A 13,461-nucleotide genomic window follows, 5' to 3' on the forward strand; every position below is an offset into this window, starting at 1 on the left:
CCATGTGTAGCTTTCTGTTCTTCAACCACCACTCTGCTCAGCTTCCCTGTATCGTTCAAACGTTTCGGATTGCTCCGTCTTTGGCGGGTTCAACTCCTCCTCTTCCATCCGCCTATCCAGTTCAAAGCGGCCGTCTTTGCCCCAGTACGCAGCCTTCTCTGTTCCCTTTACACACGCCTCGGTAATGAGCACATACGTCATTGGTGCATCAAACATGGGCTCGGCCAGAACCCGTTCCATCTCCATCTTCAATCCTCGGGCACCCGTCTCCGAGGTAGCAGCCCTTTCCGCAATGGCATACAATGCCTTCTCAGTAAAGTACAGACGAGAGGGGTATGTCTCAAAGAGGGCCGTGTACTGAGCAACAAGACTGTTGCGAGGCTCGGTCAAGATGCGGAAGAGGTCGTCTTTGGAGAGTGGGCTGAGGGCGCAGATATTATGCAGTCGTCCAATCAACTCCGGGATGAAGCCGAAAGCTTGGAGGTCTGACGTAGTGGTGAGGTCTAACGGTGTGAAGGAGGATGCGGAGTCGGCGTTATGGTGCGGGAGATGGGTATATGAGTTTGGTGGAAGAACCTGCTTGCTGCCAGACATAGTGGAACGGCCGCGGAGTTCGCCCCCGAAACCCATGGATGGTCGAGCCACCCGTCTAAGAATGGCCTTGTCCAGTCCGACGAAGGCGCCACAAAATACGAACAGAATGTTGGTTGTGTCGATTGTGTACTGGTCAACCTTGCCACTTGGCGGGGCAGTTTGAGGCGAGGAAGAAGACGACCCCGTCGAGTTATAGTTTGTTGTGATGGGCGGTGTTGACCGGGATGAGCGATTGTCTTTGACATTGATGGTGACTTTAGTTCCTTCCACAAGCTTCAGGAGAGCCTGCTGTACACCTTCACCACCCACATCTCGGCCAGTGCTGGACTCTCGCCTCGCAATTTTATCAAACTCGTCCAAAACAACGATCCCATGTTCGGTAGCCTTTATATCGTAGTTCGATTCGATTAGGAGCCGCTCGATGCATGTCTCGACGTCTTGTCCGATGTAGCCGGCTTGGGTGAACGAGTTGCAATCGCAGATCGAGAAGGGGACCTTGATCTTCTTGCTCAATGTTCTACGAGTCGTCAGCATGCTCAAAGTCGACAACCCGATGGATTACAATGGAACTCACTCTAGGATATAAGTCTTGCCAACACCAGTTGGTCCTATCAACAACAAATTACTCTTGTCAATTTTGACGTGTTCGGTCGTGGAAGGGTCGTCGGGGTGGTAAAGAAGATCGAGAGCATCTTCTTCAAGTCCATTGTTATCATGGAGCTGGCGAACGGACTCATTATGGCCCGGGAACTCGTCTTGGAGATCATTAGTGGCGTATTGCGCGGGGACACAACCAGGCACGCGCTGACCTTCGACCGGGTGCATCTCGTGGCGCTTCTGATGCAACTCTCTGTCTCGAGCAAACCTCTGACGCATCGCCTTATCGCGCCTATTCCGGTCCTCATGTTCATGCTGATGTCGGCGGCGGAGGTTCTGGTAATGGTTGAAGATGGTGGAACATATGGTCTTCTTGGCCCGGTCCTGGCCAACGACGTAGTCGTCCACCCGTTTCTTCAGGTCGCGCGGATAGAAATGGGGGACGCCGAAGCTGGTCTTGTTGAACATGGGCCCCCGCCCGGAATCGATTGAGGGATCATAGGTGCCGGAGAATCCGGAGTTGAAGTCGGCATTCCGTTTAGCAACGGCTAGGGAGCGGGATATAGACAGTTGCCGATGGCGTGGGTAGGAAGATGGTTGTAGGAATGGTCGAAGGAGAGGGTTCGAGACGGAGCGGAGGGCTCTTGCGGCCGGAGGAAGCACCCTTACAAAGGGCGGCATTGTCGTGTGTATTCGAGTCACATAATAAGGATCGCAGGGAACGGCGTCAGGAGACGGTCGACCGACTTTGGCGAGGCTGATGTGACGATGCGACGATCAGATGCCGGATGCGGGGGCGGTTACGGCTTGTGGCGGGCGAACGGTAGTGAGCCGACGAGGGAAGCTTATCGCATCACACAAGGGAGAGGCGCACGCCAGCAAGCCAGTGCTTGGGGCCAGTGAAAGGGGTCCTCAGCGGTGTGGGTATACGACAATGGGGTTATGAGACGGGAAGCCAGAGAGCTCCTTGAGGTTGTTAGAGTTGTCTCCGAAGCTGCGACCTGGCGATCGGCTGTACTTCGCCGCTATCGGTGGATTTGGATTTGGAGGAGCAGCTGTTACCGCTGGCCAGCCCCCCTCCCAGCGACTAGCTTGTGGAGAGCAGCAGGTCGCATCGCATGCCCATCCATGCCCGGCCAGACTAGGTACCTGATGTGGTTGCTCCGTCGCAGTTCGTGTATTTATTCGCCACTATCCTTCCAAGGTGAGCGCAGCGCAAACATTTCCGCGATAGTGGCGAGTCGGCTAAACAAGAAAGTTCTGCAGCTGCAAAATCGAGGTGGCACAGTGCAAAGACACACATTGCAACTGATGGTCAGTGATAGGCGAAACGGCACCACCCGGGCGCGGTACGTACCAGAGACGTTGGGAAAATCGCCTTCTCGACGTCATCCCAACTAAGCGGCCGCTTTATCGATAAAGCTATGTGTCAATCAGCAAAGTCCAGCTTAGGTATTTTGGCAGGCAGGATATTACCTGATGGCTGCGCCAGGTCTCAAACACGCCCGCTTCTTCCTCCTCTCACCATCTTGGACGTTCCATTGCCCAATATCCTCGTTCCAGAGGTGCCCGGTTCCACAACTTCTCTCCCTTTTCAACAGCCAACAGCTGCGGTCTGGACTCTCACGCTTGCTACTGTCTCAGTTAGTCCCAACATTTAAACTGAAGCTCAGAACACCACCTCGACAGCTACCCCGCCCCTTTCGACTTCAACCACCTTTCCCTCCTTCTTCATCTCTCACCATCATCCTTCCACCTCTTTCCAGCCTTCACCATGGCTGCAATCGCTCAGGCTCAGGCCAATCCGCTTGACGTTTCCCCCTCCAATGCAGCTGCAGACGCTGCTCAGGACGGCACAGGTCAGTGCACCTCTGACATGTGATGATCTGATAAGTGGACGGACCACGTTGACAACCACTCCAGGTGTCGTCGGCCTTGATCCCTGGCTGTCTCCATTCAGCGAAACGCTGAAGAGGCGATATGCAAAGGCTCAGGAATGGGTCAAGACCATTACCGCCACCGAAGGCAGTCTTGAACAGTTCAGCAGGGTAAGGCTCCCACTCACTCGGACCGACAGCTTGCTGAAACGTGATTGTAGGGCACTGAGAAGTTTGGCCTCAATGTCGACAAGAAAAACAACATCATCTATCGAGAATGGGCACCCAATGCCGTGGCGGCCTTCTTGATTGGAGACTTCAGTATGTTTAGGACGTTGCTGCAACTAGAAGCAAGCTTACACAGCCATAGATCAGTGGGATCGCACGTCACACCCCATGAAGAAAGATGACTTTGGTGTCTTTGAGATCACCATACCTGCTATCAAGGGAAAGCCTGCTATTCCCCACAACTCCAAGCTCAAGGTTCGTCGCAGTCAATGGTGTGCCAATAGCATTGTCAAGCTCTAATATTTTGGCCTCAAGATCTCCTTGAACTTGCCCAATGGCGAGCACGTCGACCGACTGCCCGCTTGGATCAAGTACGTGACCCAGGACTTGTCCGTTTCACCGGCATATGACGCTCGTTTCTGGAACCCTCCCGCTTCGGAGAAGTACACGTTCAAGCATGCCCGTCCTGGGAAGCCCGCCAGCGCACGCGTGTACGAGGCTCACGTCGGTATCTCCACCGCGGAGCAGCGTGTTGCCACATACAAAGAGTTTACCCGGGACATGCTGCCCAGGATCCATAAGCTTGGGTACAACGTGATCCAGTTGATGGCTGTCATGGAGCATGCATACTACGCCAGCTTTGGCTATCAAATCAACAACTTTTTCGCAGCCAGCAGCCGCTACGGCCCACCGGAAGACCTGAAGGAGCTCATCGACACGGCACACAGCCTGGGTATTGTTGTGCTCCTCGATGTCGTCCACAGTCACGCCTCCAAGAACGTGCTCGATGGCCTCAACGAGTTTGATGGCACTGATCACCAGTACTTCCACAGCGGTGGTAAGGGAATACACGATCAGTGGGACAGCAGACTTTTCAACTACGGCCATCACGAGGTTATGCGATTCCTCCTCAGCAACCTGCGCTTCTGGATGGATGAGTACAAGTTCGATGGCTTCCGGTTTGACGGTGTCACTAGCATGTTGTATATCCACCATGGCATGGGAACGTAAGTTATCGCTCATATCTGTCTTACATCTTAACTCCTCCATACTGACATGAGCAGGGGATTTTCTGGCGGCTACCATGAGTACTTTGGTGGCGATGTCGACGAGGAGGCGGTTGTGTACATGATGTTGGCGAATGAGATGTTGCACTCATTGTTCCCAGACTGCATCACTATTGCCGAAGATGTTTCGGGAATGCCTGCACTCTGCGTACCTTTGTCTCTCGGAGGTGTGGGTTTCGACTACCGCCTCGCCATGGCCATCCCCGATATGTGGATCAAAATTTTGAAGGAGGTCAGGGATGAAGATTGGGACCTTGCGAACATCTGCCACACGCTCACCAACCGACGGCATGGGGAGAAGACGATTGCCTACTGTGAAAGCCACGACCAAGCGCAAGTCTCCCATGAACCCATTAAAGTATCAAGCACTAACACGCTACAGGTTGGTTGGCGACAAGACGTTGATGATGCATCTCTGTGATGCCGAGATGTACACGCACATGTCGACTCTCTCGCCATTGACCTCTGTCATTGATCGTGGCATGGCACTTCACAAGATGATTCGACTTCTGACGCACGGATTGGGTGGCGAGGGTTACCTCAACTTTGAGGGTAACGAGTTTGGACATCCTGAGTGGCTGGACTTCCCCCGAGCGGGGAACAACAACTCCTTCTGGTACGCCCGTCGCCAGCTCAATCTGACAGAGGACCCTCTCCTGCGGTACCAGTTCCTCAACCACTTTGACCAAGTGATGAACCAAACCGAGGCTAAGTACGGGTGGCTAGCGGCTCCCCAGGCTTACATCTCGCTTAAGCACGAGGGTGACAAGGTCATCGTGTTTGAGAGAGCTGGAGTCGTCTTCGTTTTTAACTTCAACACCACGGAGAGCTTCAGCGACTATCGCATCGGCATCGATGTGGCCGGCACGTATCGGGTTGTGCTGAACACGGACTCGAAAGAAATGGGCGGGCACGGCCGGGTCGATGAGAACACACGTTTCTTCACGACACCAATGGAGTGGAATGGACGAAAGAACTGGACTCATATCTACGTTCCTTGCCGATCAGCCATCGTAAGTAAACCACGAGTTCTGACCTTTTGTCTTCGTGTTGGCAGTTGACTAACAAATAATCCACCTCACAGGTCTTGGCGCTTGAGTAGATCTCGTAGGTCTAGCGGAGGAAGTAAAACGGACGTGGAATATGTTTGGCTTGTTAGAACCGGCGAGGCATGAAGATGATGCTTGTGTATTCATTTCGGCGGAGACATGACTGGAGGTGGCTGTCTGTCCTCAGGTTCACGTTGCGTAGGAAGGCGGGTTGGTGATGATGGTATTTCACTTCTGTCCAGTCGAGTAATGTACTTTACCGAGATATTTTGCAATAAACAGTATCTCTCAAATTTGGTCAAGGGAACTCGATGATAAAAGCGCCTAGTTGTTTGTCACGATGTGTCACCTTGATGTTGGGGGGTTCAACCTAATGGAGCCTTTCTGGATCCGTGCAGCTTGGGGCGCTGCCTCGGATTTTTCGGCTCGGGGTTTCGGGATAGTCACAGAGGTGTGAGTGCCGGGCACATGAATAAATTGGAGCCAATTGGCCTTGGTTTAGGCTTAACATTTGGGCTGAATACGTGGGGGTATTCCTCGTCATAAAATTGTAAAGCAATCTGCAAGTTCAATGCCTACATAAGTCTCTCCCTCTTACAAGTCCCCGTAGCCCGGCTGAGGAGGCTGACGGAAGTTGAGAGCTCGACGAATAGATGACGGATGGGGCGAGGGAATTGAGCCGGGGCAGCCGGGGAACGGGCGAGCGCCGGGCGGACATGGGGAAGCCAAGGCCAAGCAAGACAAGCCAACAAAGCCAGAAAAAACGTGAGACTGCGATGGAGCGAGGGAAATAAAAAGAACAATTGGCAAATACCACACCGGCAGGGAGGGAGATAAACTGGGTCCTCGGGCGTCCCCATCAGAACTTCAAGAAGCTAGCTCCAGCTTTGGAGTGGAGACGGGCTTTCCGCAATTGCCCTCGTTGGTTGGCTGTGTGGCGAGTGGGAAACAGGGGGCATGAGGCAAGCAATGGGTGGGCCAATGGGAGGAGGGAATCGGAGGCATGGAAGAGGCGCCGCTGCGCTGGAGATGTGATTCTGGGGGGTAACAGGGTCCGTATGTACAGCAGCGGTACGGAGGGCCCTTTCAAAAGTCTTGTCCTAAGAAAAAGCAACGATTCCTAACCAGCCAATCATAATTAGGCTAAGTACACTAAGTACTTCCTACTTCTCATAAGCCCTAAAAGGTAGCAGATTACAGCACACCATCATCCACTAGATCCTGGCCACCAGCCTCTAATACCACTGAAGCTACAGAATGTATAGGGGATAGCTGTCACAACCTCTATGTATCTCAGGTAACTGACAAGGTACAGGGATGTAGTGTTGCTAGCGCTTGGACGAGACTTTTGAAAGGGCCCTCCGTACCTCGGGGGGGTTCCAGTGATGTAGCCAGCGTGTTCGGAGCCGGATGGGAGCGAAAGTCCATGACAGCCAGCGGGTGGCCTGAGTGAATTGATGTCACTGTGTCGGCGGTGTTAGTGATTTTGGCGTCCCTGTCGCACTTCGCAGGGGGCGGCTACACAACGACCTCGGAGCAGAGGAGTAGGCACTGTGTACCTAGGGGGACACTGTGTCTTGGTGTTTCGAGTGTGTCGGTCTTTGCGCTCTGGCTTGTTCTGTCTTGCTGCTGGTTCCCCCCGGTTCATTCCTCGTCCACCCCCCATCTCGCCCTCCTTCACCCATCTCGGCAGGGGATGCTACTTTCCCCGCTTTCTCACAAGGCATCTTGTGCATCTAACTTCTGGTGCTTTTACTTGCAGCTTGCTGCTGTCGCTGCCATTGCGCATTGCCCATCACATTGCCCCCTCAGCAGGCGTGGCTGCTACGTAGACATCCATCACGGTGTGCCGTCTCACCTCTTTATCGCTCAATTGATTTCCGTGCTGCCGTATTGAGATTCAGACTCGGGCTCTCCAGTGAAATTTAGTTGAAGCAGCCTGAGGCCGACTGACCGAAATAGCCCCAGGTCTGTAGGTACCGCTGCTCCGCTGTTGCTCACTGTACTGTCCGGCCGTTGCGGATTTGGCGCACTGGCGCACCGCTGCCATCTGTCCCTCTCCAAGGCAACCGCTGGGTCTGGGTCGCGAATAATCCCGCCGCATCGTCCCGGTAAATTGCCGGCATCGCAGTTCCAGCAGTGGAGGAGCCTGTAATTTCAGGCTAGCGTCCCACGTGACCCGCTGCGAAAGCTCTAACCGACGAAGTCGTCCTCCCGAGCAAAACTGCTCACTCCGTAAAAGTTCTCCCTCAGCTTCACCAACCTCTCTCCACTCCCATCTCTGATCGCTCTTTGTCATCTGTCAAGATGTTCAAGAGGTGAGTTTCACTCCCGCAGGGCCATCCGCCGATGATTTCGCCCTTCTCCCGCCCCAATTGAAGCCCAATTGAGCTGACACCTTGTTTTCCCTCGGCAGCGGCATTTCCTCCTTCGCCCGCGCGGCTCGCCCGTCGTTCGCGGTCGCTCCCCGTGCCATCCGACCTGCCTCTCTCCGACTTCCCGTCAGCAGCCGATGGGCGTCCACTTCCAGCGTCGGTGCCGGCAAGGTTTACCAGGTGAGCTCGCTCCCGTCGACGACCTCGCCCTCGGGCCTCTCCGGTCGCCCGGCTCCCAAATAGCCACGGAATCAAATGCTAACCCATCTGCCTCACAGGTCATCGGTGCCGTCGTCGATGGTTAGTCAATCTCTGCGACAGGCTCGCAGCAAGCCTGCTACAGTCGAATAATTTCAATACTGACCACCTTGCAGTCAAGTTCGATGGCCCTAAGCTCCCTGCCATTCTGAACTCCCTGGAGGCCGAGAACAATGGCCAGAAGCTGGTCCTCGAGGTCGCCGTACGTAGCAGTCAATCATCTGCCTCAGGTCGTCAACTAACATCTTTCAGCAACATCTGGGTGAGAACGTCGTCCGCTGCATTGCCATGGACGGTATGTTATCGCCCCCAAAAGAATTCGCGTCAATTTCCTAACCCGCGTCATAGGTACGGAGGGTCTCGTCCGAGGTGCTAAGGCCCTTGACACTGGTGCTCCCATCACCATCCCCGTCGGTCCTGCGACTCTGGGCCGCATCATGAACGTCACTGGTGACCCCATTGACGAGCGTGGCCCCATCAAGACCGACAAGCACCTGCCTATCCACGCCGAGGCTCCCGCGTTCGTCGAGCAGTCTACCTCTGCCGAGGTTCTGGCCACCGGTATCAAGGTCGTCGATCTCCTCGCCCCTTACGCCCGTGGTGGAAAGATTGGTCTCTTCGGTGGTGCCGGTGTCGGCAAGACCGTGTTCATTCAGGAGCTCATCAACAACATCGCCAAGGCTCACGGTGGTTACTCCGTCTTCACTGGTGTCGGTGAGCGAACCCGTGAGGGTAACGATCTGTACCACGAGATGCAAGAGACCTCCGTCATTCAGCTTGATGGCGAGTCCAAGGTCGCCCTTGTCTTCGGTCAGATGAACGAGCCCCCAGGTGCCCGTGCCCGTGTCGCCCTTACCGGTCTTACCGTTGCCGAGTACTTCCGTGACGAGGAGGGTCAGGATGGTGAGTTTTTTTCTGTCCCCAAGCAGCAAACGATTCGTTGATGGCTAACTCGTGTTTTCTCAGTGTTGCTCTTCATTGACAACATTTTCCGATTCACCCAGGCCGGTTCCGAGGTGTCTGCCCTTCTGGGACGTATCCCCTCTGCCGTCGGTTACCAGCCCACCCTTGCCGTCGACATGGGTGGTATGCAGGAGCGTATCACCACCACCAAGAAGGGATCCATCACCTCCGTCCAGGCCGTCTACGTCCCTGCTGATGATTTGACTGATCCTGCTCCCGCCACCACCTTCGCCCATCTTGACGCCACCACTGTCTTGTCCCGTGGTATCTCCGAGTTGGGTATCTACCCCGCTGTCGACCCTCTCGACTCCAAGTCGCGTATGCTTGACCCCCGTGTCGTCGGTCAGGACCACTACGACACCGCCACCCGTGTCCAGCAGATCCTCCAGGAGTACAAGTCTCTGCAGGATATCATCGCTATTCTGGGTATGGACGAGTTGTCCGAGGCTGACAAGCTTACCGTCGAGCGTGCCCGCAAGATCCAGCGTTTCCTGAGCCAGCCCTTCACTGTCGCCCAGGTTTTCACTGGTATCGAGGGTGTCCTCGTTGACCTCAAGACCACCATTGCCTCTTTCAAGGCCATCCTCAGCGGTGAGGGTGACAGCCTTCCCGAGGGTGCCTTCTACATGGTTGGTGACTTCGCGTCGGCCAAGGCGAAGGGTGAGAAGATTCTGGCGGAGCTTGAGAACAACTAAGCTGTCTGAGTTGAGTAATACTGGGAGACAGAGGGAGAAATGGGCCTGTGTATAGAGAAGAGGAACAGGGGCCGGGGAGGTTTCTCATAAGCTCCATCAAGTCTCTTTTGTGAGCTGTGTACCAAGAAATCAAAAAAATTCCTCTTGTAGCCATATCTAGCTTTCGTTAACGCCGTGATCCTTGCGCTCCTCGATTCTTCTGATTGTTGATGCTAGTCAGCCAATGCCATATTCATCGCAGCGAGCCGGTATTCAGCAAGCCACAATTGGCCCAAGCAAATGGAATGGTACGGAGGGCCTTTTCAAAAGTCTTATCCATAAGAAGTAAGTCCTAATTATTAGGTTAGATAATAAGTATACTAAGTACTTTCTGATTTCTATAGGCCCTAAAGAATAGCAGGCTACAGCACACAGCAACCGCTATATCCTGATCAGCAGCGTACTACTCCTGAAGTTATAGCAGCTATTTAACGAGACTGTAACAGCTTCATGTATCTCAGGTAACCGACAGGGGTAAATGGATATGATATTACTGGCGCTTGGACAAGACTTTTGAAAGAGCCCTCCGTACATGACAGGGAGTAAGGCACTCGCTATGCTCGTATTGGTTAATGTGATGGTGTATATAACGTCGAGGTGTCGCCTCCGGAAAGGGAAGTAATGTCGGGTGGTGAGTTATCCTATATATTTTAAGTATTGCTAGTAGTACACAAGTATAAGCCTCTTTGACCAAACCCCAGGGCAAACTGATGTATCTAATATTGGAATTCTTAGGCCTTAGGCTTATATTTATTCACAAAATCCCCCCCCAAGAAGCTAAGAGAATAAATACTAAGGATCGGTGGTTTAAACAATTTTGTTAGAATAGTAGATAATTATCAGTATAATTCCAGAATGTGATTACGTGTGCGAGCAGCAATATATATGTGCGAGAGCAGCAATACTCCATATCTATATAAATACGGAACATGACCATGTCGCTATCCTCCAACTCCTTGCTACAAGGCAGAACGAAGCGGGGATAGGAGCGTGAGCTTCGAGCGTTTGGAAGTTCTTAGATTGACCTCGTTGTATCTTTGGGCAAGTATTTGGCCATTGTTGGGGAATATCGCCCGAGTAGAGATGCTGTAACGAGTAAACGCATTAAACTATTGTGTTCACCTCATTGCACATAAACCACGAGTGACAGAAAGAGACTATTCAAGTATTGCGGGTATCCAGAGACGCCTCTAATAACACCCATACTCCCCCATTTGTAATTCTGTAAGTCCCACGGAATATCCATCCCGACTTCCATTTTGTGATCCCATCTTGTCCTTGTTCTATATCTCTCGTGAACTGTCAATCGACGAGCCATTTCCAACGGGTCGAATTGACTCCAGAGCCACATCACGAATACACGAAAACATCCTGTAAACAAACGGGAAACTAGGCATTCCATACAACAGGTTCGGCAGGCTTGGCGGAGTCAAGAACAACGATCTTCCTCTCGCCGGGGGTCCATGCCACACGTCGTCCTGCGTCGTCTACCATGGTAATGGATGCGGTGGGATCCAGCCGGAGGTTGGTCGGCTGGGGAGGGACCCAATTGGGGTCTTGAAAAATCACTCTGACCAGACCCAGTTCGTCGTCAACCTGCATTGCCGCTTGAGGTATAACCAGAAGATGCTCCCATTCCGGGCCGAGATATTTGCAGATATCAAGCAGAGAGCGATGGCCGACTCCCTCGAGCCACCAGACAGATTTAACGATTTTGAGGAATGCGGCATAGTAGGCAATGATGACAAGGGCACGAGGGCGGCGCTGGCGGGCGAGTTCGATAAAGCGGCGAGGGAGGAAGGTGAACCAAGTGATGATGCGGAGGCACATGACGGGTGTGATGCCGTCTTCAAGACTCCCGTATAGCGACCCGACATACTTGAGCGTTTCATGGTACGTCTTAATGTCAGGATAATCTAGCTCATCAGGCTTGATAGAGGAAACCATGAAGAGAAGGTGGTTAGGTATGGAGGAGGAAGCGCGTAGGAGGTCGATAGGTGGCCGATTAAAGAGGGCGTACATGCCAGTTTGGAAGAGGTTCTCGATACCCATGAGCTCAATGACGAGGCCAATACCACGCCAGACGATCATCCAGTCGATAATGTACAAGTCCTTGCCGTCTTCCTCTCTAAATACCTGAGATGATAGGGCCGTGAGAAAGAGGGAGTTGGCAATAAGAGCGGCATATGACTCGGGTGCAGCGGCTTCAACGGCGCGGCGGTAGCCCTCAAAGGAGCGGGCTCTGTAGGCAAGAGCGCGACTAGGATCCAATTCTTGGTTGAGGCTCTGCATATGGAGGCTTGACAGGGCAAAGAGGGAGTCCATGAGGAAAGGCGTTTCGAAGGCGACCTGGACCATGCGGATCTTCAGGATCTCGGCGACGGGATCCTGGACTCCTGTGCTGACGGAGAAAGACTGGGAAGTAGAGGCAGTGTAGAACCAGAGAAGTTTCATGTCGGCGGCGTCGATATTGCTGGGGCACCAGAGGGGCTGCGCGACGACGGTAGGGCTGCCCTGGCGCTGAGAGACAGCGACGGAGGATGGAGAGGAGATGCCATCAGGGGAGTTGCCGCGTACGAAGCAGTGGTCAGCCGTTGATGGTGCTGGCGATGGCAGTACGGTGGCGGAAGTGGATGATGAGGCTGGGAACGAGGCTGCAGGAGTGGGATACACGCACTCGACCTTCCGCAGCCTGCAGGAGCGACAGGTTGGTCGGACCTCGTCGCACTTGACCTTGCGGGCCTTGCAGTTGCGGCATCCGGCCCGGGACTTTTTGTGAGGCCGTTTTGAGTGGTAGGGCCGGTCGGCGGGTGCAGCATCAGGAGCGTCAGCAGCAGAATCATCGGGATGAGTGGGAGGCGACTGGTGCTGTTCTGGCTGGGACGTGGACTGCGCCGCGGGGTTTGATGATGCGGATTGCTGGTGAGATGGAGGGGATAGGTCGTCGTAGTAGTAGTCGGTGGCCATGGTTAAGATCGAGGCTATAACATGGCCTGGGGGACGAAGAGATGGTGGTATCCGGATTGAAGATCAAGAGGAGAGTTGCGCGAGACAGAGCCGCGTCAGAAGAAGCCCAAGAGAACAGGAGAGTGGGTGTGTGATAAAAGGCGTTGTTGGTGGGGGCGGAAAGCACGGCGGATGAAGTCCAGAAGCGGACAGACGAGACAGGACGCCGTTGGACCGTTGGTGGGGTTAGGTTGGGTTGGGTGAGTGAACAGACGGATTAAGTAGGGAATTTGAAATTGGTAGAATAAGACAGACCAAATGTGTGAGCGGAGCGGAGGTGATGAAGAGACGGCCGATGGATGGAGTCAATGATGATGAGAAGGATGCGTTGGGATCGGCACCAACTGACTTAAAACTGGGGCGGCCGGCCCTGGGGAAGTCGGGGAGCAATAAGCCGAGTCTTCTTAGTGGCTGCGACGGACAAAGCTCCTGTCTCTCACCGGCTGCAGCAACTTGAGGCACGATGATATGTGGAAGGCGGTTATTAAGTAGTTAGGGGATAAGCACGCATTGACGACCAAGAGGTGGCGGATAATAAGCTTAAAGAACAGGAGCGAAACGAGAGGCAGAGGCGAGTGGTCTCACTGCGTCTGCGGGGAGCGACTGAGGAGGATTCGTGATTAGTAGAGGAAGCTTGCCAACGACGTCGTGGTTGAGGTTGGGGGCAGCTCATTGGATCAGAGATGCCTGGGAACGGTCGCAACAGTGATTAC

General features: G+C 53.7%; 4 protein-coding genes across 4 annotated transcripts; 2 read left to right on the forward strand and 2 right to left on the reverse strand.

Moving 5' to 3' along the window:
* Positions 1-21: 21 nt before the first annotated feature.
* Positions 22-1,872, reverse strand: BGZ61DRAFT_341806 (P-loop containing nucleoside triphosphate hydrolase protein; the record flags this gene model as incomplete). Its single annotated transcript, XM_046239451.1, has 2 exons — positions 22-1,111; positions 1,169-1,872. The coding sequence occupies 2 exons, from the start codon at positions 1,870-1,872 to the stop codon at positions 22-24; spliced, it is 1,794 nt and encodes a 597-aa protein (XP_046110114.1).
* Positions 1,873-2,965: 1,093 nt separating this feature from the next.
* BGZ61DRAFT_342611 (glycoside hydrolase superfamily) lies at positions 2,966-5,424 on the forward strand (the record flags this gene model as incomplete). The annotated part of the gene is made up of 7 exons (XM_046239522.1): positions 2,966-3,050; positions 3,115-3,239; positions 3,290-3,389; positions 3,439-3,551; positions 3,612-4,303; positions 4,361-4,700; positions 4,723-5,424. The coding sequence occupies 7 exons, from the start codon at positions 2,966-2,968 to the stop codon at positions 5,422-5,424; spliced, it is 2,157 nt and encodes a 718-aa protein (XP_046110115.1).
* A 2,231-nt stretch (positions 5,425-7,655) lies between these two features.
* On the forward strand, positions 7,656-9,998 carry BGZ61DRAFT_444079 (P-loop containing nucleoside triphosphate hydrolase protein). Its single transcript, XM_046244945.1, has 7 exons — positions 7,656-7,730; positions 7,829-7,967; positions 8,066-8,087; positions 8,162-8,247; positions 8,298-8,340; positions 8,394-8,948; positions 9,012-9,998. Exons 1-7 carry the CDS (start codon positions 7,720-7,722, stop codon positions 9,701-9,703), a joined length of 1,548 nt encoding a protein of 515 aa, XP_046110116.1. The 5' UTR covers positions 7,656-7,719; the 3' UTR covers positions 9,704-9,998.
* A 935-nt stretch (positions 9,999-10,933) lies between these two features.
* BGZ61DRAFT_138666 (uncharacterized protein) lies at positions 10,934-12,868 on the reverse strand. The gene has a single exon (XM_046237260.1). It carries the CDS (start codon positions 12,707-12,709, stop codon positions 11,132-11,134), a length of 1,578 nt encoding a protein of 525 aa, XP_046110117.1. The 5' UTR covers positions 12,710-12,868; the 3' UTR covers positions 10,934-11,131.
* Positions 12,869-13,461: the final 593 nt, after the last annotated feature.

Source organism: Ilyonectria robusta (genome assembly GCF_021365365.1).
Source record: "Ilyonectria robusta strain PMI_751 chromosome Unknown BGZ61scaffold_3, whole genome shotgun sequence".
NCBI lineage: Eukaryota > Fungi > Ascomycota > Sordariomycetes > Hypocreales > Nectriaceae > Ilyonectria > Ilyonectria robusta.